The sequence below is a fragment of the Taudactylus pleione genome, unplaced genomic scaffold (genome assembly GCF_031769625.1).
Source record: "Taudactylus pleione unplaced genomic scaffold, aTauple2 ptg000086l, whole genome shotgun sequence".
Lineage (NCBI taxonomy): Eukaryota > Metazoa > Chordata > Amphibia > Anura > Myobatrachidae > Taudactylus > Taudactylus pleione.
Window position 1 is genome coordinate 6,192,784 of NW_028284488.1, and position 26,298 is coordinate 6,219,081.

At 45.2% G+C, this 26,298-nt stretch overlaps 1 protein-coding gene across 2 annotated transcripts in view; it reads left to right on the forward strand.

The window, feature by feature from the left end:
• Nucleotides 1–4,364: 4,364 nt before the first annotated feature.
• MEST (mesoderm specific transcript) overlaps nt 4,365–26,298 on the forward strand; it is a 59,722-nt gene continuing 37,788 nt past the window's right edge. Inside the window, exons 1-5 of one of the 2 annotated variants that reach the window (XM_088468688.1) lie at nt 4,365–4,520; nt 15,527–15,681; nt 18,237–18,316; nt 19,889–19,966; nt 20,695–20,831. In XM_088468688.1, the coding sequence (XP_088324814.1) occupies nt 4,516–4,520; nt 15,527–15,681; nt 18,237–18,316; nt 19,889–19,966; nt 20,695–20,831 (455 nt within the window). In that variant the 5' untranslated portion in view covers nt 4,365–4,515. The remainder of the gene's footprint in view (nt 4,521–15,526; nt 15,682–18,236; nt 18,317–19,888; nt 19,967–20,694; nt 20,832–26,298) is intronic. The other variant, XM_088468687.1, reaches the window with a different exon arrangement.

Sequence of the window (26,298 nt, forward strand, 5' to 3'; positions counted from 1 at the left end):
ATTTGCGATTGTGATGGGAGGCCATGAGGTCCACTTCCAGCAGTCCCCACTTGTCCACGAGCAGTTGAAATACATCTGGATAAAGGGACCATTCCCTGGGATGCATGTCATGACGGCTGAGGAAGTTCGCTTCCCAGTTGAGAACTGCTGGAATGAAGACTGCCGAGATGGCAGGAAAGGAGTCACTCCGCCCAAGACAGGATGTGTGACACCTCCGACATTGCTGCTTGACTGCGAGTTCCCCCCCTTGACGGTTGATGTACGCCACTGTGGTGGCGTTGTCAGACTGAGGTTACACTGCCCTTCTGTGAAGAGCATGACTGGACAACTGGAAGGCCCTGTACACTGCCCGAAGTTCCAGAATATTGATGGGAAGAACCACTTCTTCCACTGTCCAACGTCCCTGAAGTGAAAGGGGACCCGACACCGCCCCCTAACCCTGGAGACTGGCATCAGTCGTGAGCATGACCCAGTCCGGGATCCAAATGGGGCGGCCCTTGGTGAGATGAGGCACCAGAAGCCACCAGGTCATCGACAGGCGCACCTCCAGAGCCAACACAAGCATCTGAGTCCTGATTTGGTGTAGTAACCCGTTCCATTTGGATAGAATCAGCCCCTGCAGGGGCCTGGAATGAAATTGGGCATACTTCACCATGTCGAACGTCGATACCATGGACCCCAGAACTCTCATTGCCGAGTGAACCGACACTTGGGAAGTCTTCAGACAACTGCTTACCCATAATTGTAGGGAGGAAACCTTTTCTGGAGTCAGGAAGATACTTTGCTGACGAGAGTCTAGAAGGGCTCCCAAATGAACCATCCTCTGTGATGGAATGAGGAAGGACTTCTTCCAGTTTATCAGCTACCCTTGCGCTTGGAGACAAGTGATTTGTCAGGTGTAGATGTTGCAAAAGAACCTCTGGAGAGCCTGCCAGCAATAGGAGGTCATCCAGATACGGCAGATACCCTGGCTGCGCAGATGGCTATCATGGTGGCCCATCACTTTGGTGAACACCCTTGGAGCCGTGGAAAGACCAAAGGGCAGAGCCTGAAACTGGCAGTGAAGATGTTTTATAGCAAACCTCAGATACTGCTGTTGTGAAGGGGTTATAGGAACATGGAGGTAGGCGTCCTGAATATCCTGGGAGACCATATAATCCCCCGGTTCCATAGCCAGAATAATGGAACGCAAGGTTTCCATCCTGAAAGTGGGCACTCTGAGGAACTTGTTCAACGATTTCAGGTTGAGAATGGGCCTATGAGTCCCTTTGGGTTTTGGAACCTGAAACAGAGAAGAGTAGTAACCCGTCCCGCGTTGAGAAGTTAGAACGGGAACAACAATCCCTGCTTTCAGCAAGGACTCTATGACTTCCTGGATCTGCAATGCCTTGGTCTTGTCTTGAGAAAGACTCGTGCAGAAGAACTGTTGAGGGGGTCTGTACCGGAAGGACAGGGTGTACCCCTGAGAGACCACTTCTTGTACCCAAGCATCCGTGGTGGTATTGCACCAGCACTGGGTGAATTGAAGAACTCGGCCCCCCCCTCTGGGATCCCCCAGAGAGAGGCCCATCCCATCAGGCTGAAGGCATATCTTCGGGCTTGGAAGTAGGGCATCTAGTGCTCCAGGCTTCTTTGGTGTAGGGGCCACCTTGGTTGACGACTGCCTCAGGAAGGATTGACCCTTGGACTTACCCTGAGTCCGAAAGGCTGAGATACTACCTTTAGAAGGCGCAGCTGCTGATGTCAGAAGCGCCGAATTAGACTTTGCCAAGGTATCAACAATTTTGTCCAGGTCAGGGCCGCACAAAATCTCCCCATTAAAGGGTAAAGCCTCCAGGCGTTTCTTGGAATCTGCATCTGCTCTCCAAGAACGAAGCCACAAAGACCTGCGAGCAGAGACCGCTGCCGCCGAGACTCTAGAAGTGAGGAGACTGGCATCCAAAAACGCCTCTCCAATATAGGAATCTGCATCCCTCATCTGACCAACCAAAGCTTTCTGAACCTCCGGAGCTTCTTCAGGAAGCATATCCTCCAGTACATTGGCCCAGCTCTCAATGGCTTTAGCCACCCAAGAGATGGCCATGGACGGATGGGCCACCACCCCAGCGAGAAAATATATGGATTTCAAACAAGTCTCCACTCTCCTGTCCGTGGGATCCTTTAGGGATGAAATGGACAGCATTGACAAGGTAACACTCTTGATCAGGCGAGTAACGTGAGAATCCACCGCAGGCGGTGTTTCCCACTTCTTACAATGACTAGCAGGAAACGGATAATTACTTCTTAAATGTTTCTGTGGCTGGAACCTCTTACTAGGCGACTGCCAGGCCTCCGCCATATGATCAGTCAGTTGGTCAGATAAAGGAAAACAGCCGAAGTCACTTTTGCCTGTTTAAAATTTGGATATTTGGACTTAGGGGCCGGGGCATCATCCTCTATATCAAGACTGCACCGCCCGCACATTAATGGTAGATTTCGTCTCCACTTCCGGAGCAGGGGAATCTGAATCCTCATGCAATTTGCCATCATCCGAGGACGCATCTGAGTCTGATAACTGCACAAACTGGGCTGGCGTAACAGTGTGTTTTGACTCCTTGTGAGGCTTGTCACTACGCAACATGGTTTGAAAAGCCGAAAAAGAGGCTGCCAAACTCGACAGAATTGGAGAACACATCCACCCACGGTGGCTTAGCTTGCGGGAGACCCTGAAAGGGTATGACGGACTGCTGCGTCATCGTAGGAGACTGAACATACATAGGGAACCCCGCATATGGTTGAACTGTCAGAGGCCCAGGGGGAGACTGCAATAATTGTGGGACACCTGGAGAAGGGGGGGATGGTTGGTTGTGGTAACCCCGTATGGGGGAGGGTAGTCGTGACCGCCAGACGGTCCGTGATGGAGGTCAGCACCTGGGAAAATACCGCCCAAGGGGGATCCTGTCCCGAAGTTGGGGGATTAGAGGGATCAGGTAACTGACGACATCTTCTACACACACCATCCTGCAACAAATCCTCCACATTCCCCACTGCAGCGCAGCAGATTTGGAGCCGCAGAGCGCTCAACTTCCTCATCAGACATGCTAACAGATATATATACCCAAAGATATATAGCAATACAACAGGGAAGCTCTTGCCGCTCCCACAAGTATGCAGCACACAATTCCACAAATATGGCACCATGTAGCACACAACAGTATGTGACCGACCTCACAAATACATGAATTTATATAAGTGAGATCCTTGAAAAGCCCTTCCCACCCACCTGCCAGGGCTGGAGGAGAAGGAAAGGGACAGGTATAGACTGACCGTAAAGTAGAAATACAGCAGATACAGTTAGCACTAGCAAAAGTCACATACAATGCAGAAAGTCAAACTCCCTGCACTTTGTCACTACAGTCAACCGCCCAGACTCAGTGTCTGGGAGGGCTATAGCGCTGTGAACACTAACCTTTTGCCGGGGACAGGTACTCAGGGGGATCGACCGCACACTGCCAGGAGAGATCTGCGCTGCCCACCAAGAAAGATGGCCACCGGAGACCTCAGAGGAGGAGTGGGCGAAGGAGGAAGCAGCTCAGAACACAGGAGAAAGGCGCGCTGAGCTGAGGAGCCGCTAAACAGGGAAGGCTCTCTCCCCTGGCTAGCATTTAACCCCCGGGACGTCGGTTTCCGCTGCCGGCATGTATTCCCTGGTGGTCCAGTGGTCTCGCGGGATATGCCTCTGGGGAGGGGGAGCCTGCCGCCACTAGCTAGCGCCTCCGGTCTATCCCCAGAGATCTGAGGCATGCGACTGCAGTTTAAAAGGCATTACATACGCGGTTCACCGCAAACCAGTGACCCGCGGCACACCTTGTCCCTGGTGCTCCGGCAGCAGTTGAGGGAGAGCCCAGAGCCAGTGCTAGTGCAGACACTGGGGTCCCGCCACGATCCCCAGATCTGTACTGGCGCCAGCGGAGTTGGAGGAGCGGCAGCTTAGACGTCCAGTCTGAAGCTGCCGCTCTGCAAAGTGATGAAAATAAAAATAATTAACACTAAATCTAAGCTTAGGGGCTTCCAAGCAGCCCACCTGCGCTAGGGTGACCCAACTCCGGCCGGGCACCAACTAAAACTGAGGTGGCTGGGGCGGGGTATAGAGGAGGATGGAGCCAGTGCATCCTGGGAGCAGCAAAGCTTTAACCCGTGGATCCAGATCCAGCTATACCCCAAGGTCAACCCTGTGGACCCCCTATGGAACCTGAAGTAGAAATATATAATTATTCTCTAACATGTCATCAAATGAATGTATGATTATCCCTCTATGAGATATATCTTTTGTATTTTATTATTACACAAATTACTTCTCATAGAATCAGGCTATTGAGCTCTGCTATCATTACAGACACTGTCATCCATAGGATCAGGCTAACATTGATCTTTTACTCATGCCTGTTAGATGACTCTGCAAGCAACCATTACTCCTATCCTAGTAAGAATCTCTGTGATCCCGGAAGTTTGGTTGACTGGATCGCAACTGCAGAGATGAGGTGAGGGTGAGGGTATTTAAACTTTAATCACCCACTCATCGGGTGATTCCATGACTAAGCCCTAAGGCGAAATGTGCATTGGATGATGCCAGGGGCGCTCCGCACACTTGTTATTATGCTATTATGTTAACCACAACTGTGATGCTTCTATCATAAAGCAGAGATTATTTAATTGACAGTGACTGATCACATGTGGCAATCTATAACGAGTGCTGTACAAACACTATACAACATGTATAATCTATGGCCTAATATAATGTGGACAATTAAATTATTAACCGTTCCCCCACTATGTGCTTGTATGTGACATGTATATGTGATAAGTGCAGATTATTACCACAGGAGCTGAACGCTGCTGCTATATCAAATTACCAAGTCTGTCTGCATTTCCTCAACTTCAGCGTGGTTAGTCTTGTACTAGCAGCTGACAACAACCATATACTGCTGTTATAAATACATGTAATTGTGATACTTCCTTCATAAAGCAGATACTATTCAATAAAAAGTAATTAACTAAGGGCTCTATTTACTAAGCAGTGTTAGGAGACAGAGTGAAAAGTGATAAGGTGCCAGCCAATCAGCTCCCAACTGTCATTTTTCAAACACAGCCTGTGAGATGACAGTTGGAAGCTGATTTGCTGGCACCTTATCACTTTTCACTCTGTCTCCTAACACTGCTTAGTAAGTAGACCGCTATATATGGTCATTTAAGCGGATGCTATATAATTACCAAAACCACAAGTATACTTTATATTCTAATGCAATGTGGATATTTAACCAAGAGTGGCGCTTACTGAATGCATGTATGTGATGAAATACAGACTATCATTGCAACAGCTGAATGCTGCCACTAGATCAGGCTATAAAATCTGCAGCTTTATTCACCTCAGTGTGGTTAGTCTCTTATGCTGGGCACACACTGGCCAATCAATTGATGGGCCTATATATCGTGCCCCCGTCGGCCAGTGTGTACAGACGATATGTCTGTGAACGACGTCGTTCACAGGCATATCGCATTGGCTGTGCTGCACAGCCGATGAACAGATATGTCTACAGACATATCTGTCCATCGGCAAGTGTGTACGGGCGATCCGATATGTCTCTGTTATTTAAATATAAAAACACATTGGTAAAAAATATTGAGCTTATAATTATGACAAATGCAAAGTCATATCTTATAAAGAAATTAACACCACGCTATGTGTCAATGCACAGAATGTAACAGCTTAATAAACTTTGCCCATTTTTATTGTTTTTTTAAAGATAAACCTCCTCTACAGCTAGATAACATTACTGTGTTACTTATAATTGATAACAACCATACTCTGCTATTCTATTTAAGGAGATCAATAATGTTGATATAGAGGAACAACAGTTTATAACCAACTAACAGCAACTGCTTATGAGCACTGTGGGAACATATTCAAATAATACTGTTGTGGTTCTTATTACTTACATGAATGACTCCGCTGAATTCATAAACAGGGTCAAACATCATATCAGACAAATATATATGGATTAATACATATGCCATCTGAAGCCACATTACTATGTGTTCTTTTATTAATTCAACTGGAGTGGTATAACCATAATCTTGTTAATAACAGTATTTATTAGTGTTTATGATTAACTGTACTCACTATCTCATAATAATCTTTACTATTCCTTTTTACACAACTGAGGTGTACGATATTGATTGTGCCTCTCTGAATATGTGTTAATCATAGACATAGAGATTGTCATTTCAAAACTGAAGAAATGAGCATTAGCTGTCAAATAACGGTGAACTACATTATAGTGTAACACCTTCATTGAATACAAGGGCCCTCATTCAGAGCCGTACGCTCTGAGCAGAGCGCACGCTCTGAATGAGGGCCGGGCTCCATTTTCATGGAGCGTCCTCCTGGACGCTCGTATAGCTGTGGGTCACCACCCACAGGCTATACGAGCGTGCATTTTGATGGCCGCGATGGTCACGACCATCGCGACCATCGAAATTGCGAGCCGGAGCCTGCGGTTGAGGTTTTCAACCGCAAGCTCCGGAGTGATTTTGGCTCTATCAGAGCCAAAATCACTCCCACTGACATCACTAGTGATGTCAGTGGGCCGGCTTCTGACGGGAGGCGTTCCCGTGGGAACGCCCCCGTCAGGGAGGCACGCCCCCGGCACGCCCACCAAAGGGGGCGTGCTGTCAATCAACATTGACAGCACGCCCCCTTTGATCGGACACAACGAGCGAAGGAAAGTCCTTCGCTCGTCGTGTCTGGCGCATGCGCACGACGGAGCTCCCTCCGTCGTGCGCATGCTCAGTGCAGCCCATCGACCCACTTGCGAGCGGACAGCCGCTCGCGAGTGGGTCTGAATCAGGCCCAAGGTGTCTAAAGTACAACTGACATTGTTTATATTCTACTGTCTGTTGGCAGAGATAATACATAATGGTTTAACCCTGCACTACTTACCTTATTATCAGGATCACAGTATTTGATTTCCAAAAAGCTAACACTGTAATATTCTATTACAGGGCTCGACAAATCCCGGTCGCCAGGGAAGCTCCATTTGCCAGGCGCCCGCTGAAATATTACCAGCAGACGCCTGACTCCCCGCAGTGGCTCCCCCCATGGGCACTATGGGAGAGACGTCATGACGTCTCTTCCATAGTAACGAGGAGCGGCGGACACAGGATCGGGGCTTAGGTAAGTAGTCTGGGTTTTTTTTGTGTGTGTGTTTGCGCGGCACTATTACAAGGGGCTTACTACTGGGGGCACTATTACAGGGGGCTTACTACTAGGGGCACTATTACAGGGGGCTTACTACTGGGGGCACTATTACAGCGGGCTTACTACTGGGGGCACTATTACAGGGGGCTTACTACTAGGGGCACTATTACAGGGGGCTTACTACTAGGGGCACTATTACAAGGGGCTTACTACTGGGGGCACTATTACAGGGGGCTTACTACTAGGGGCACTATTACAGGGGGCTTACTACTAGGGGTACTATTACAGGGGGCTTACTACTAGGGGCACTATTACAGGGGGCTTACTACTAGGGGCACTATTACAAGGGGCTTACTACTGGGGGCACTATTACAGGGGGCTTACTACTGGGGGCACTATTACAGGGGGCTTACTACTAGGGGCACTATTACAGGGAGCTTACTACTGGGGGCACTATTACAGGGGGCTTACTACTAGGGGCACTATTACAGGGGGCTTACTACTGGGGGCACTATTACAGGGGGCTTACTACTAGGGGCACTATTACAGGGAGCTTACTACTGGGGGCACTATTACAGGGGGCTTACTACTGGGGGCACTATTACAGGGGGCTTACTACTGGAGGCACTATTACAGCGGGCTTACTACTGGGGGCACTATTACAAGGGGCTTACTACTGGGGGCACTATTAGAAGGGGCTTACTACTGGGGGCACTATTACAGGGGGCTTACTACTGGGGGCACTATTACAGGGGGCTTACTACTGGGGGCACTATTACAGGGGGCTTACTACTGGGGGTACTATTACAGGGGGCTTACTACTAGGGGTACTATTACAGGGGGCTTACTACTAGGGGCACTATTACAGGGGGCTTACTACTAGGGGCACTATTACAAGGGGCTTACTACTGGGGGCACTATTACAGGGGGCTTACTACTGGGGGCACTATTACAGGGGGCTTACTACTAGGGGCACTATTACAGGGAGCTTACTACTGGGGGCACTATTACAGGGGGCTTACTACTAGGGGCACTATTACAGGGGGCTTACTACTGGGGGCACTATTACAGGGGGCTTACTACTAGGGGCACTATTACAGGGAGCTTACTACTGGGGGCACTATTACAGGGGGCTTACTACTGGGGGCACTATTACAGGGGGCTTACTACTGGAGGCACTATTACAGCGGGCTTACTACTGGGGGCACTATTACAAGGGGCTTACTACTGGGGGCACTATTAGAAGGGGCTTACTACTGGGGGCACTATTACAGGGGGCTTACTACTGGGGGCACTATTACAGGGGGCTTACTACTGGGGGCACTATTACAGGGGGCTTACTACTGGGGGTACTATTACAGGGGGCTTACTACTGGGGGCACTATTACAAGGGACTTACTACTGGGGGCACTATTACAGGGGGCTTACTACTGGGGGCACTATTACAAGGGACTTACTACTGGGGGCACTATTACAGGGGCTGGTGTGGGCATGTTGCAGAATGTGATGACCATTAAAGAGGCATGTGTGGTGATTCGATTGTATGTGGGGAGGTTGAGGGGCACTGAAAGGGCATGTGTGGTGGTCTATACAAGCTTTCATATATTTTGGTAATGGACGATGGTCTGGCTCCTAAACTTTAAGATGGCTCCTAGATTTTACAAAATGAGAGTAATAACAGGATTATCTTCTGAACTGCGTCCTACTGTTTGCTATCATATTTGCTTCATTCTGATCATTTTAGTCAGATCATTTTGGAGTAGCTCATCATATCGTTTTATTACAGTATTTATATACATGTTTATTCATGATTCACTCCTGAGAGAGTGAGAATAAGATTATTCCTTACATTGTGGCCTAACCTTATTATTTAACTGACATTAAATTTGTCTATTTATTTGTGCCTATTTACCGACATTACCCTGCTTGTGTCTTCATTAGATGGGAGAATAATATCCCTCTTATTTTGATAATTTAAGGAGTACTATCTTGTGTACAAGTGTGTGTAAGCACCCTTGACATATTATTTTAATATCTATTTTTCACTTCCTTATCTGTATTTTAAATTACTTTGCCATCATTTCATCTTTTGGAAGGGGATATACAATTTTAATGAATACTCAATAAAGGTTATATTTTATTTTTACTTAATTTCTTCCGACCAGTGCACCGTTACACTACTCTTTTTCTTCTTTAGTCAACAGATGAAGCACACCAGCTGTACACCATACTAGCATGGACATATATATATATATGCAATAGTAGTTGGTAGCACACACCCTTCAGAACTCTGGGCCTGATTCAGAGCTGCTCGTAAGCGGACGCTCATTTGCTCCGAGCGATGTTCGCACATGCATATGGGTTGTAATGCGCATGCGCCAACCAGTCAGTGCGGTCTGAAATCGTGCGCGAGCAAAATAGCGAATGCCTGCTAATTTGAGTGACAGGATGAGGTGTTTGTGGGTGGTAAAAGGGGAAGGTGCTTGAAAACGGGGAGTGGAGATCTGAACGCAGGCGTGCCAAACGGTCAAAACGGGCGTTTTAAGGGTGTGCATAATTAACAAAGCAGCGTCATCGACTACGTCAGTTGGTTGTCTTTTAGCCTGAACTGTTCGCATGATTGCGGTAGGAAAATGCTACCACAAGAATTGCGAGCAGTTCATACGCCTTTCGATGTACTCGATTAATCTAATAAATAGCGGAGATGACGTATGATGCGAGCGGCCAAGGGGCGTCTTTACAAAATAGCGAGCGCATGTTTCGGACGCTCGCTCAGACATAGAGGCGTCAACAGACCGCAAAGAGCGAGCGCTCACTTTAAATAGCCAGCCCCTTTTTCTGAACGAGCGTCCACAAATAGCGTCCGGCTCTGAATCAGGCCCTCTGTTGGTTCTATTTGTGACGTCTAATATAATGACAGTATTATAGGGTGTTTGTTGGATTGGACCAGTGCGGTTTTTTCTTTTTATTGTTAACGGTACTTCATCTGTTTGTAATTTTTTTTCATTTGTTTTTGATTGATTGTTTTTACTATTGTATTTTGTTTCTCTGTTATTTAAATATAAAAACACATTGTTAAAATATATTGAGCTTATAATTATGACAATTGCAAAGTCATATCTTATACATAAATTAACACCACGGCATGTGTCAATGCACATAATGTAAAAGCTTAATAAACTTTGCCCATTTTTATTGTTTTTTAAAGATAAAACTTCTCTACTGCTAGATAACATTACTGTGCTGCCTACACAACATATTCATGGTTATTCCAAACTGGTTGATTAATAGTCACTGGTATCCACAGTGGCATCATGTTTGGAAAATCTGTTTCACATAAACGGAAAATTAGAAGCTAGAATACAAGGTTATCTAATAATACCCCTTTTCCACCAAACACCCGGGTCTGACCTGGGTTTTCGGACCTGGTTCCAACCCAAGTCAAACCCCATTTACACTGCACCTTCAATCTGGGTTATTCCCAGGTCAGCCTCATTCACACCGAACCTGGGTCTGGCCTTCTAAACTTGTGAGGTCATAAAAAGTGGGAGGTGACTGCTCCACAACCACCAATCGGCTCATTTTAGGCATGACCCAGGTTGGATAACCCGTGTAGCGCCATTTACACTATACCATTACCCGGGTCAATCCTGGGTCCGACCCGGGTAACTACCTGGGTTGGATTCCCAGGTCACTTGACCCAGGTTATTGCAGCAGTGAAAAAGGGTATTACACATACAGAGTTCAGGGGATGATGCAGAGGTATTGGTAAAATGTGTGGCATACGGCCCCCTCTGCATCATCCCACTGTATGTATTACTTTTGTTTACTAACTTGGTAGAAACATATTGCTTGTGAATACTCAGCTTTTGCCTCTAATGACATTGCTGTGTCCTCAAAATTAAATTTGAGTATACAAAAGATTGCTTCCCTAACAAACTGGAATCCATATTGGAACCTTTTATCTTTTACGCCATCAGCCTAATGTCTGAGGATTTAAATTGTATAGCACAGATAGCTTGTCCGGCTAAAGTAACAGGAGGTGGTGAGGACTGTCTGCTCAGCTACTAGGTTATCTGAAATCTCGGGTTCCTTATTGAAGGACTGACGTGTATTAGCAGCCCATACATGGTGCGATTTTTTTATTTTTTTTTCACGATTGCGATCGATCTTAACGATCAATCGTGCACATCGTGTGTTGTTTATGTCTGTTTACGATGCCAATGTGCGTCCCCGCTTTCGTAGACCATTTTGACTACATCGTATGCAGAATTTCAAGAGAAATCATACTACACATCGTGACGTTTCTTAATCGCACTGTGTATGGCCGGCATTAGAGTCTTTCTAATGCAGGAGCAGGGTTTTCTACAGGAAGGGACCTGGGAGGGAGATATCCTAATGTGGACATTTCTTATGATCACTAAAACACTGCGTGCTGTTTTTTCTTTAAGCCCAACAAGGTTTGTCTGCTACTACTGCTGTTGCAGTGTATAGTGTAATATGACTCTTGCTTAAATGAAGAATAAAATAAACAAATGTGTAATATGTGAATCTAATTTTGTTTGTACTTCCTCCTCTGATTTTTATAGCACATTCCTATACATTGGATTGTTTAGGTAGAAATGAAGTATCCAAATGGCACAGTTACAGTGTAATAAGATGTTTTCTAGCAAGTACTCTTTAATGACTTCTTATATTTCATTCAGAGGTTATGTCAAGGTAACACCAAGGAAGCATTTTACTATGATCATGGTTCATAAACACTATGGTGGGTTGGGTACACGGGGTCAGAATACTGACAGAGGCTTCTCGATGGCCAAAACACCAACGGATTTTGGTAAGTATTTTAACCCAAAACGTATCCCTAATCCTAACCCACCACTCCCGCAGCCTACCCCTTCCCTCCCGCAGCCTAACCCTATACCTAACCCTAATACTTACTGTGACCATCGGGATGCCGCTGTCGGTGTTGTGACAGTCGCCATTCTGATGGTTGGGATACTGACTACATCCCCATTATGGCATATGAATGCCTTGTCTGCTATAAAGGATGTTCTGAAATTATGACTGAACTTTTAATGCTCATACTAAGTAGACCTTACCATCTGCTCTTATTATGGATATTGAGAAAAAAGCCCATCACAAAGACGACGAGAACTGTTACCAAGCAATTTATCTGTGGAAAAGCTGTATAGGCACAAAGCACTTTGGCTTTTGTTCAATACAAGGACACTTGAATACTATGACGTGGTGTACTATGTGAATGAATCCATTGTTGCCAATATTTATAAATATATATAATTTGCTTAGTCCCTTTGTCCGGAATGCTCTTTGAATTTGAATTTCTCAAAGACTAAGTAAGATATTCATTTGATACTTTGGCGATGGATTTCAATCAGCAATAAATTACAGAATTTTTAATAAAACTACAAAATTTTATTTTTAATTTTTTTTTTGCCAAAAACCATAATAAATGCTTTAGTATAGCTAACCTCAAAATGTGAAAAACACTATCAGAACACAGAGCCGGCACAGTGACCCCGGGGGAAGTAGTGTAGGGGTGACCGCCGCCGGCTGTTGTTCTCCCGCACTACTGGTGCTCTCACATGGACCCGGCGCCCTAGCCATGTGCGTTACGCCCACTTTGGCTCCTGATTGGCCGCCTGGCTGCGTGACGTAGCTATTACATACTGAAGGACGGCGCTTGGGCGGCACATGAGGCTGTTGCCATAATGGGCGCTTTTAACTCATGAAGCCCAGAGAATTAAAACAGCATTTGACATAAAATCAAAATGTCCTATGAAAATCTGACATCTCCACAGACAAATCTTAGAAATCTGGTATTCTACCTAGAAATTACAGACACTTGGTAACAATACTGTATCACAAATGTAACCAAGCAAATAATTCCATTTATGACTTGTTCACATCTGTGCTGTGTTTAGCTGCTTGTCATTGCTTGGATGAGAGAAAACGGGGTACATACTGCATAATATATAGGGCACAGGGATTTACAGGTTACTTTATTCTGTACTAAGCTTACAGGGAATTATTGGATATCTGTAAATGTATCTTAAATAACATGAATGTTGTCTTTATTACAAATATGATGGCACCAATTTTATAGTTAACATACTTTTTCCCCTTGCCATCTGTTCCCATCAAAAAGCCATCCTAATAATATTTGCTAATATTTAAAATATTTTTTTACATGTGTATTTGGCATCTGATCATCTCCATTTATTATTTTCACATATATTTTAGCCATCTCAGGATGTTACAGTTTGAATTTATACAGCATTTTATAAAGTCAAATTGATACATATTTATAAAAGTACCATAAAGAGTTTATTTAGATAAAATAAAAGTAAACTTCGTTTTAAAAATATGCTGATGTAGTCATATTTTGAGATGTTTACTAGCAGATGTCCTGAGTAAGCAGTATTATTAATAAGCTTAAATTGTCTGGCAAGAAAAGCTGCTTACAGCCATTTATAGGTGCAGTCTGTATTACTTGATATTAAGCATGAATCAGTTTGAGCTTCATAAAGTATTTTCCTATGGAAAAATGGAAAAGAAATGATAACAAACATTATTACAGTGTAAGTATTGTGTTTTAAGAAAAAAAACAACAATGGTTTTATATGTATAGATCGTTTAATATTTCATTTTAATTATAGAAAACAAAGACCATATTAAATAAGGCATCTTTAAGATATGGGCTAGCCCTTATATTCAGAAGATATGTTTTTTCATTTGATTTGAAATGCTGATTAAATTAAACTAAGGCAGCTGCACCCTGAACGCTGTGGTAGGACAAATTAGAAATTGCTATCTCTGTGGGTTCAGAATGATGACCTTCACCCAAAGTAGCTCATGAGGAGATGTATGCTTAAGGTGCCCACACACTAGGCATTCAGGTCACGATCCGATATCGTGTATGATTTCTCCCCCTGCAGTCGTGGGCACGATTTGGTGTTATAAAGTACCCAAATTGACCAACGATCTATCGTGCATCCTATACTATTCCAGTGCATCGTAATAAGATCTGAAGATGCGATGTACGAACAGTGGGTACGCGCATCGGCATCGTAATTGTGAGTAGAGACTCACCATTAGGACATATTTTACACGATCTGTCGTCCCGATGCGTCGGAATCGGGCTGATCGTGTTAAATATTGCCTAGTGTGTGGGCACCTTTAGTTAGCAGGAGTTTTACAAGCTTATCTCACTCCTTTTTGGAGTTACATTCTCAGATATTTGTTACTGGGTAGGTGGCACTAAGCTGGGGCTATTTATTTGCCTAGATCTACGCAGAAGGGGTATATTTACTATAGTGCAGGTTTTTTAGAAGTGGAGCTGTTTCCCATAGCAACCAATAAGATTCTACTTAATATTTATCTAGCATCTTCTAGAAGATAATACCTAGCATCTGATTGGTTGCTATGGGCAACATCTCCACTTCTAAAAACCCGCACTTTAGTAAATATACCCCTAGGAGTCAGAAAGACCCAGCTAGGAAATGAAGGTGTGGCTAGCATTACTCTGGCCCACAGTGACGATACTTGGAAACATTATGCAAGGTATTTGTTTTCAATAAAATTCCCAATGCTGCAATGTGTGTTCCCCATATCAACTAGCAATTCTAATACGTGGCCAATGGGATTTATTCCATTATTTGTATAGACATTGCATCACCAGCCGCCCACACTTTCTGTGGCCCATATGATTCACTCATGTACCTGAACAAGTGCTGAATTAATTTGCCCACTTTGGCCAACTGAATGTAGATCAGATAATCCAGTGCATAGGTTGAACCACTGGGTCCTCCTGTTTGTGTATTGTAGCCTTGTAACAAATGCATAAACTTTCTAATTGCTATTCCTAGATTAGATAGTAGAATATTTGTTGGGACAATTTGGTAAATGAGCTATTGTGTTTTAAGCTTAGCATATGTAGTGGTCATTCTAGCTCCTTGCACCTGTCACAACCTGTGCAGTTCCTCTTTCCTGCCTGGGGTGTCGCTTTCTGCTCTGGTGCATCTAGCACACAAAGCTGATCCAACAAACTGCTTAGATACAGACCAGAGTGTGCTCGAAGCACCAGAGCAGGACAGTACACCCCAGACAGGAAAGAGGAACTGCATGGGTTGTGACAGGTGCAGGGTGCTAGAAGGAATACTACATATGTTTTAACTTACCATGTTAAGTAGTATCTGTTGAATAATTATTGTGGTGTAAAATGTAGAGAGTATTGTCCTAGTATTGTTCCATGTTGTCATTCTGCAGGATGAAGGAATGGTGGATTCAGGTGGGGCTGCTCACTATTCCTCTCCTTGCTGTGTACCTGCACATTCCTCCACCCAATCTCTCCCCAGCACTCTTTGCATGGAGGTCTTCTGGTGCATTTTTCACATTCCAAGAGCAGCGGATCTTCTATAGAGGTATTTCTATTCTCTTTCAAACTTGCTGAGAAATGCTTTGTGCATGGAATTTTTGTAATGAAAGTGATAGTAGTGGATTTTAAATCATAAGTTTGTATAATACTGGCCCACATTATACTTTGGAATCTGTAGTATTTTGAAAAACTTGAGTAACTACAGCATATGCATCTTTTATTTTTACCCTTCCAGTAGATGCAGAGTCCAGATAAAAAAAAAAAGAGAGGCATGTCTTAATGACATAATCATCAAGTGTAGGAGTAAGGTACGGAGACGTAACTAGACTTTTTGGTGCCCTGGGCCAGAAAGTGCACTGGCGTGAACCCCTCCCCCCACCCCTTTCCCCATTTTTTAAATAGGGATATGAGACGTGCACCCGAAAAAGGGGCATGTCCTCATGGGGAAGGGCCATGACAAATCTGATTTGTCCCATACGATGATTGAAGGGTGTGATCCCTTTATCCATCAGAACAGCTATACACAAGCCTGGAGCCGGCAGTGTTTTATAGATTACTGACTGAAGGTATAGAAAGAGTGCTACATGCAGTGTATATGCAGCAAATATCAGCAGCGGGGAGATCCGTGTATGTACCCTATGCAGGCAGCTGAACTCACCGGCAAGGCTACTCAAGGTGTGCTGGTAACACCGGGGTCAGAAATCGGTGGCTGTGTTTAGTGCTGCCATCAGAAATTGTGGGGTAGTTAGATCCATGTGTAAGGTGTCTGACTGCCATGTGAGAGGGGATAGGTTTGAGTCCTGGGTATGATTTATTTTGAAATTTGCGAGTTAAATAAAAGAGGATGTGACTGAAAGTGCTCAGGGGTTGGAAGATGGAGGGGTAGTCGGCCAAAGAGTAGATAGGGGCATCCAGGAAATGCCAGTGTTAAAAGAAGAGGAAGCTACAAGTGAGATTGATTATAAGCAAAACATTTACAGACCCTAACAGCGCCCCCTCCCATGTGGTGCCCTGTTCGTTGGCACATGTAGCACCATCCTAGTAACAGCCCTGGTAAGGTGTATAATGGAACAAATGTTATTCTCATGCCCCTTCATCACACTGTTTTGTTAATCAAGTGAACAGGGGAAAGCGTATGTTGATGAGCTGTCCATTTTTAATGCGGGAGATTGTTCTTCCTTTAAATCTATGAGTCTCCAGGATTTGTCAGGAGAGTAGGCGATTATTACCTACAGTAATTCCCCTTTTTTTCCTGTCATTCAGATCAGGCATCTCCTAATAAAAATATGTAGAAATATTTTAATTTACAACGTCACCTCTGATACAGGGGGAATGTGTTAAGTTTAAATCACTGGTTCTAACTGGGACCCCAACAAGGCAATTCTAATAATAAGTATTTGGGTAAAGAAAATTCAGCACGTGTACCATAATCTGTCTCCGCACATAAATGGAGCCAGTTATGTAATTTTTAACCAGGTTCAAGTTGCGGGGGGGAGGGGGGTTACAATTTAGTTCAAAGTACCTGATAACTTCATAAACCATTATTGAATATTTTTAGTTCTGATGAGCATATTTATAATATTGTCAGATCTGTATGACCCTCATGGAAGCTCACCTTTGTTAGGAATGTGGTTCTTAAAAGATCAAGCGCAGTCATTATTAAATACATTGCATTATCTCATACTAAATGTGGATGTTTTGAATGAAGTATTGGTATTCATATGATTAGACTAATTACAGAAGAACATTACTAAAGGTGCATACACACGCAATGATTTTTTTGAACGATTAACGATATCGTTCAATCGTTGAAAAAATCGTTCACTTTCTGAGTTAAAACGATAAACGATTATCGTTCATGTGCTTTCACGTTTGTAGTTCAGTCAGACTGACCAACTGAACGATTTTCATTAAGGGAATATGCAAAAATCGTTTGTAGTTCAAAAAAATCGTTCATTACACTTTAAAAAAATCTGACAGATTATCTGACAGAAAATCGTTCATAAAATCATTGGTAACAAAATCGTTGTGTGTGTTTGGAGCTTAAGGAATGATTGCCCCATTTCTCAAGGCTTCAAGAATTTCATTTAGAGTTACTGTAAGGGTAGGGGCAGAGCCAGGTAAAGATTGCAGTTGAGTAGGGTACATGTTCTAGCTCATCACTACATTTCAGTGTAAAGGTTCAGCTGCACGCTATTTCTGTGCTACATGAAAAGCTGCCAATATTTTCCATGCATACAAAAGACAAATTGCACCTGCACCCTTTGCTTAGTAACAATGTATTTTCGTCTGAATACGACTTATACGGTATATTGGACATACACACAGTATTTAAAAATATAGGTTCTAAATACAAATGAATGGACAAAATTAATATGGGTTGTAAAAGAGACTTGAAAATGCAGGTAGCTAATTTAAAACTGAATGCCTAAAAAAATAAATTTCTCTGGCTCTGTCCTAAACCCAATGTTGTGCTACCAGAAACTATGTACTATTTAAGGCTTTGTTTATTGGCCCTATTATAATGTTACCACGATGCAGTGAAATACGGTATCTAGCATGCTAACTTGGTGTTAAAATACATGTTTTTTTCCCCCCCAGAATCATTTGGAGCTGTGGGGAGCTCCGATGTGGTGATTCTTTTACATGGATTTCCGACATCAAGTTATGACTGGTATAAGGTAATTTTGTCTTCATTAATCATTGTTAGGTGTTATGTTACCAGAGGTGTAACAAAGCTTGCATAGTGCATTACTGGAATGTACTGTGCAAGATGAAGGCAAATTAGTGGGTTTGGCACTGACCAGTGTGGGGAGAGAGGGTGTTTGTGTGAGGTGAGATATTCTGCAATAATTGCTTTCTCCAAATGCTGGTCAAAGAATATTAAATAACAGCTGGCTTCATGCACAGAGCCAGGTGACTAGCCTGTAGAGTTGCATCTTTTCTCTGTACCTGTACAAAAAGGTCTGTAGTGGGCAGAAAGACCATATTGTCTTGAACCAAGATTTGTGGCAAATCTGTGGTATTTTGCTGAGCAGCAGTGTGGTCATTTTCCCATGCCTTGTATTGATGAATAAGCTTGATATGGTGTTTTGACACATCTAGATCTAAAACTGGGTAGGTACACACTAGACGATGTGTGTACCCAGCGACTGCCCGATACATGTTTCCACCGCCACATCCAGAAGCAGGATTTCTGCTGCCGGATCTGAAGATATGACTAACGACTCACGGGAGCGAGCAATAATGCGTACAGACTGGATGATGTAGACGACAAATTGTCCAATATATCATCTAGTGTGTACGCAGCTTAAATCTTAAAGAGTGATGATAATTATGTCATTACTTTGGAATTTAGTGAGAGTTGGTCTGAACCAACCCCTCCTCCAGTGCCAGTAATGTTACTACCCCTTACTCTATTTAGGGGTATGTTTACTAAAGGTCGATTTAAAATCGATCAACATCGATGTTGTGTTTCTGGGGTTAAATCACATAAGTATTAGTAAATGTGTAATTTAGCCCTAGAACCCAACATCGATGTTGATCTATTTTAAAACTATCAAAATTGACCATTAGTAAATATATTCCATACAGTCTTCAAACACACAGTCTATTTCATACATTTACTCATCACATACCACCTCACAGTGAAAACACAGACACTCTTGAAAATCACCCAATAACAACACCACAACATTATTCATAACCAAAAATGTATAACAGTATAGAAGAAAGGTTAAAGTCACACAGGGATATACAGAAAGAAAAGAAACTGTAGTCAAGAAAAAGCGAGGACGTCCCAAGAAGTACAATAGTAAAGTTTAAAGAATAGGATGATGTATATAATAAAATCATGTTCTGATAAGAAAAAGAGGAGAAAGGAGAGAGAAATGGGGGATTATTTACTATCTGATGGTTTGTCTAGCTGCCGATAATTGGATGCTTTGACCAATGGATTTAAAGGGGCAACAGAGATAGATGCTAAACCAGGCTGGTTTGGCATTTATTTATTTTAGCTCATGGAGTAAGAGAGGGAGGCACACTGAAGAGACAGGAGGCAAAAGAGAATAATTATTTTTTGGACTGCTTTGGTACATGAATTCACTTTACAAACTCCATGCACATTGCATAATATTAGAGGCTAATTTGTGTATAAATTTGCAATCGTGTGACTGCAATGTAGCATTTTATTATACTACCTGTAATTGGTTGTCAGGGTTTTCATTTGTCTTTTTTTCTCTCTATTGTTGCAGATCTGGGAAGGCTTAACACAAAGATTCCAAAGAGTGATTGCTCTGGACTTTATAGGGTTTGGTTTTAGTGATAAGCCCGTAAGTAATTCTAACCTTTAGCCTACTAAGGTGTTGTATATACTGAAATGTTCTTGGTGGTTTTCAGAATCCAAATTTATTTTAGTATCAAGATTTATTTGTATAGTGCATGTAACAACACCAAGCAGTACCAACTATAATATAAGTGTAGGTTCAATTACATGTTGAAAATCTGTGTTAAATAGTTATTGTCTATGAAAAAAATCATCTATCTATCTACTACCAACATGATTGGACACACTGCTATCACATGACCTTGCATTATTTCCCAATGATCGCACACATCACGCCTAACCTACTTCCCACTGTTATAAAAACCTCATCACAAAGCCACAGCTGTATCACTCTATAAGTGTAAACAATAACATCTCTCACAAAGACACTGCTTAGTGCTCACAGAAAAGCAGCACATTACTGCCTCAATGACAAAAATATGCATCACTGTCTCACTGACAGAAATACACATTTCTGCCAGAAAAAATTCAAGAAGAAACTCAAGGTATTACTAACTAACTCAAAAGACCTGACATCTGTCTTCACCAAAAAGGATCAGTACAAGGGTGATCTATTTAAATAACTTGAACAGGCGTGTATATATCAGAGCGTGACCGCACACCTAAGAGTGGTATATCTATCACATAGATTATATTTAATTAGTGTTAGAATTATTTGACTGTTTTGAGTACTGTATTGCATTTACAATTTCAAAAATAATATTTATTTTGCAGAGGTTCCATCGCTATACCATTTTTGAGCAGGCCAGTATCGTAGAAGCACTGATCAGTCACCTTGACCTGAGAGATCAAAGAGTGAACTTACTGTCTCACGATTATGGAGATACTGTTGCCCAGGAACTAGTTCATAGGTCAGTGTTTCGGCCTCCATGTTCCTACAAAATACAAATAAAATAGCCGTTTTCTGCTAAAAAGGCATGTATGTTTTCGTTTTTATTGTATAAGTAGATATATATTTTTTGTTAACCTATGTAAACATGTACCCACATGATACATGCCCATACCATATGCTGTGCTACATATCTCAGTCATCCCATTTAGAGTGTAGTGGGGCAGGGGCCAGCTGGCAAATTTTACCCTGAGTGTCAAGTATACTGCAGTGTCCCATGGGCAGTGGTCCAACCTTAAGAAGCTATTTTAGGTATAGAGCATGGGCTGATTTATCAAAGGATTAAAAGACCTTTTGTTGGTGAAAATGTCTGTTTTACACTGGTAAAAGGACTTATTTTTGTATTTACCTATATAATAATGGGGTAACTGCCTGTGATGACCCCATTTGGGGAGTTTGCTTGATGGGGAGCTTACTTATCAAGCATCAAGAGTGTAGACACTGTTATGGTAATGTAGATTGCATTACCGGAGCAGAACACTAAGTTCTCCATTTAAGAATGAGTAATAACTCTCTTAGCATACTCTATAGTGGTAATGACATTTGTTCATCATTTAGCAAACAGCAGTTTGACTACTGCTTACGCTATCTATAGATGGCATAGTGGTACGGTCCCCATTACCTCCAATAGGGATCCAGTAAAGCCTTTCTGGCTTCAGCAAAGCCATTCAGGTTTTAAATTTGCAGAAATCTCAAAAAAACTTTTTAAACGTTGTCATTATGGGGTATTGTGTGTAGAATTTTGAGGACAAAAATTAATTTATTCCATTTTGGAATAAGTCTGTAACATACCAAAATATGGAAAAAGTGAAGTGCTGTGAATACTTTCCGGATGCACTGTACTTACCATCTTGTTTCTGAACAACCCATTATTTCTTGAATACGTTTTAAAGCTATGGCATAAAAGTCTTTAATTGCAACACTATTGCATATATGTAATAGCCTGCGAACTGCAGGCATCAGCGAGTCTCGTACGAGAATGCCCGGTGTTTTAAAGTAGCAGTCATTTAAAAGGCAAAATCAACCTGCTTTTACCTTTTTAAATGACTGCTACTTTAAAACATTGGGCAGTCTCGCCAATGCCTGCAGTCCAAGAGTTAAAAAAAAAAATAAAGTGTAATCAAGAGTATGAGAGATGAGAATTTTATATTTCTACTTCAGGGTCCATAGGGTATCCACAGGATACCTTGGGGTATAGGTGTGACGTCAGTCGCAGGGCACCAAAGAGTTAAGCTTTCAGCCTCCCAGGATGCACTAGGTCCCCCTCCTATACCCCGCTCCCGGGCCAAGGCACCTCAGTTTAGTTTGGTGCCCGGCCGGAGTCGGGTGCACCTGTTGGAGTGGGGGCTAGAAGAGCCCCTGAAGCTTTTTCTTCATGCAGCTGTGGCTGCACATCTGGATGAACAGCATGGACAGTCAGTCCTGACGTCCATGCTGTCTTCCCTACACCCCGCCGGTACCAGAACGCCGGTACTGATCCGGGGATGCTGGTGGGCGTCTGGGGTCACAGCTAGCGGTGACCCCAGATGCTCCGGACCATGGCCGGATTCAAGGGGGACAGAGGTAAGCAGCGGGGTCCCGCGGTGGGTCCCCGCTGATCACATGGTCCTAAGTCCCCAGGCAGGGGGCTCCCTGGGGACTGGCTGCAGCGTGGAGCCAGGCGACCAACCTGCGCTTCCACTACCCCCTGGGACAGCGGACCGCAGCAGAGCGGTAGCGCTGCGGCGTCCCAGGGGTTAAATGCATGCCAGGGGAGCGCGCCTTCCCTGTCTCACAGCCGGCGCCTCCCCCGCTGCACACAGCCCTCTCTGCACTGTGCTGACTGGTCCTGTGTCAGCGCTCCTCCCCCAGGCCAGCTTCTCTCTGCTCCTCGGCGGCCATCTTCTCTGCAACGCATGGTGAACGCTGCTGGAAGTCTGGAAGGAAGCATCGTGGTCTGGGTCCCCCCGCATACCTCTCCTCCGCTGTGGCTCAGGTCTGTGTATGCAGCGCTGTGTCCTACCAGGCCCTGTGTCTGTGTAGTTGAGTGATCAGCGCTGTTAGTGCAGGAATTGTTATTTCTCTGCATTGTATGTGACTGTGCTAGCGCTGCCTGTAACTTTTCTTCTCTAAACTGTCAGCTTTATTACTGTCCCTGTTCTTTCTGCTAAAGCCCTTGCGGTGCGGTGCTGCAGGGTAGTCTCTCGCCTATTTAATACTTAATTGGTGAGAGAGGTCACATACATGGTGCCATCATGTCTGAAAGTGATTTTCCCCTCCGGCTACAGTGTACCACGTGCAAAGTACCGTTAGCGGAGGGGGAGGGTAGCGCGGAGGGCCTTTGCCGGCAGTGTTTGTCCATGGCGCGGCCTATTACGGTTACAGCACCGGTACAGGAGCCGCCCTGGGCTTGTTTCGCTCAGGCGTTAACAGCTTTAGTGGGCCAGTTAGCTCCGCAGCCCGCGTTTACTCCGATGGGTTTGTCCCAGCAGTCTGTGGTGTCGTCACCCATGCAGGGGTTCCCACGACAATTGGTGGTACCCCACAGTCTCCCTATTTCCCCGCTCCCGGGTTCTCAGGAGCCAGCGTGGGTTAACTCCCTGACGAGTTCTGTACAGCACTTGTCGGATGTGTTGCAAGGGGAGTCTGTGATGCGGCCTCATAAAAGGCCGGTGGCGTCTCTGTCCGCTCCTTATGAGGATGACGAAGGGACGTCTGATGATGGGGAGATTCTGGATCCTTACGATCAGGAACCTTTCCATACTAAGGACGCTGATGCTAAGTCCAAAGTATATATTCCTGGACTTATTCGGGCGGTCCGCACAGCCTTGGTGATTGAGGACGAAGTTCCCCCAGCGGCTAAATCTAAGTATGCCTTTTTCAAAGATGTGAAGGGCGATGCCACAGTCTTTCCTCTTTCGGGTCAGTTGGTGGACCATTTAGAGGAGGCGTGGAAACAACCTGGCAAAAGATACCAGCCGCAGAGACGCCTGGCGGTGGCTTATCCGTTCGCGGATAATTATTTTGCTAAGTGTGAATCCCCTCCACAGGTGGATTCTCACGTGACCCGTCTTGTCCGTAGTGCCACATTGCCGATGCCATCCATGTCCTCCCTTAAGGATGCTACGGACCGCAAGGTAGAAATCTGCCTGAAGTCCGCTTATTCCCTTGCAGGGGGGGCAGCACGGCCGGCTATGGCCATTTGCTGGGTTGCCAGAGCGATGGAGCGCTGGGCGGATTCATTAGAGGCTTCTTTTGAATCCGACTGTCCGGCCGAACAGGCGGAGTTGATTGGCAATCTCCGTGATTCGGCCACCTACATTTACGAGGCGGCTCTAGACATTAGTACTCTGGTGTCTAGAATTTCTTCAGCAGCGGTAGCTGCTCGTCGCACCTTGTGGCTGCGATCCTGGAAGGCGGACGCAGATCCAAGAAAGGTCTGGAAGCGTTGCCGTTTACCGGAGAAGTTCTCTTCGGTCCGGATCTGGATAAGATTGTGGCCACGCTGGCGGCAGCCAAATCTGCTTGTCTCCCGTCGGCCGCTGCTCCTTCTGGTTCTGGACCATCGTCCTTTCGGTCATCTAGGGCCCAGGGCAGGCCCAAACCACAGTCGTTTCCTCGACAGGCTGGCCCTAAGAAATCGGTCAAGCCCCGGAAACAGGCATGGAGTACCAGACGTCCGGCCCCCAAGCCAGATGACAAGCCTGCGGCCTGACGGTCCGGGTCTCCCCTTGGGGGATCCCAGGGTGGGAGGCCGCCTGCTGCAGTTCTCCCGGTGTTGGTCGTTCACTACGACAGACACTTGGGTTCTGGAGGTGGTCTCTCACGGGTACGCCCTCTCCTTCCGGCACAGACCCCCGGCTCGATTCTTCACCACGGGTCTACCATCAGACCGGAACAAGGCTACGGAGCTGCGGAAGGTATTGCACACTATGCTCCAGGCTGGAGTTATAGTGCCTGTTCCATTCTCCCAGAGGGGCCAGGGTTTCTATTCAAATCTATTTTTGGTACAGAAACCCAATGGGTCATATCGTCCGATTCTCAACTTCAAAGCACTCAACAAGTCTTTGCGGGTCCCGAAGTTTCGGATGGAGACCCTACGGTCCATCATTCTGGCGCTGGAACCTGGGGACTACATGGTGTCATTGGACATACAGGACGCTATGGCGGTCATGGCGGCTTCTCTGCGGCTGCAAGGAGTCCGCATGTTGCCGTACTTGGACGACCTGTTATTGGTGGCAGGATCTCCAGAGCTCCTGTTACACCACTTGGACCTGACCATTGCACTGCTGCAACGGCACGGCTGGCTAATCAACTGGCAGAAGTCCACTCTAATCCCGTCTCGGAGGATTCTGCATCTTGGAGCCTTATTGGACTCGGGACAGCAAAGGATCTTCGTGACGGAGGACAAGATCTCTGCTTTACAGTCAAGGGTGCGCAGTTGTCTGCACAGCCGCCGGGTGTCCTTACACTCGGCGATGAGGTTACTGGGCTCCATGGTGTCGGTGTTCGACATGGTGGAATACGCCCAGTTTCACTCCAGACCTCTGCAGCACCTGATCCTGTCCAAGTGGAACGGGCTGCCTCAGTCTCTGAAGTTCCAGACGATTGTGCTCACCCCGGAGGTTCGCCTGTCCCTTGCGTGGTGGTTAAAGACGACCCACCTCAACAAGGGACGTCCGTTCTGGGTTCCAAATTGGGTCCTGTTGACAACGGACGCCAGTCTTCGGGGCTGGGGAGCAGTTTCGGGTCCACACTTGTTCCAGGGCAGGTGGACACCGACAGAAGCGGAGCTTCCAATAAATATCTTGGAACTCCGTGCGGTCTTCAATGCTCTCCTGCAGGCACAGCGGTTTCTCCAGGGTCACCCGGTGCAGGTCCAGTCGGACAATGCTACCACCGTGGCCTACATAAACAGGCAAGGAGGAACTCGCAGTCGGGCGGCTCTCGTAGAGGTCTCTCGGATCCTGGTTTGGGCGGAGCGCAATCTTCCGGCCATATCAGCGGTCTTCATCCCGGGAGTGCTAAATTGGGAGGCGGACTTTCTAAGTCGCCAGGACGTTCATCCAGGGGAATGGTCCCTGCACCCGGACGTTTTTCAACTACTGGTGGACAGGTGGGGTCTTCCAGAAATCGACCTCATGGCGTCCCGGCACAACAACAAGTTGCCGGTGTACGGGTCTCGCACAAGAGACGAAGGGGCGTCTCTGGTGGATGCTCTGTCCGTCCGGTGGACGTTCAGGTTCGCATACCTGTTCCCTCCGGTCTCCCTTCTTCCACGGGTAATCCGGAAATTCAAACAGGAAGGAGGGACGCTCCTGTTGATAGCTCCCGCGTGGCCCAGACGGCACTGGTTCTCAGACCTTCAGGGTCTGTCCGTGGACAGTCCTCTGCGGTTGCCGCTACGACCGGACCTTCTGTCTCAGGGTCCTTGTCTTCACCCGGACCTG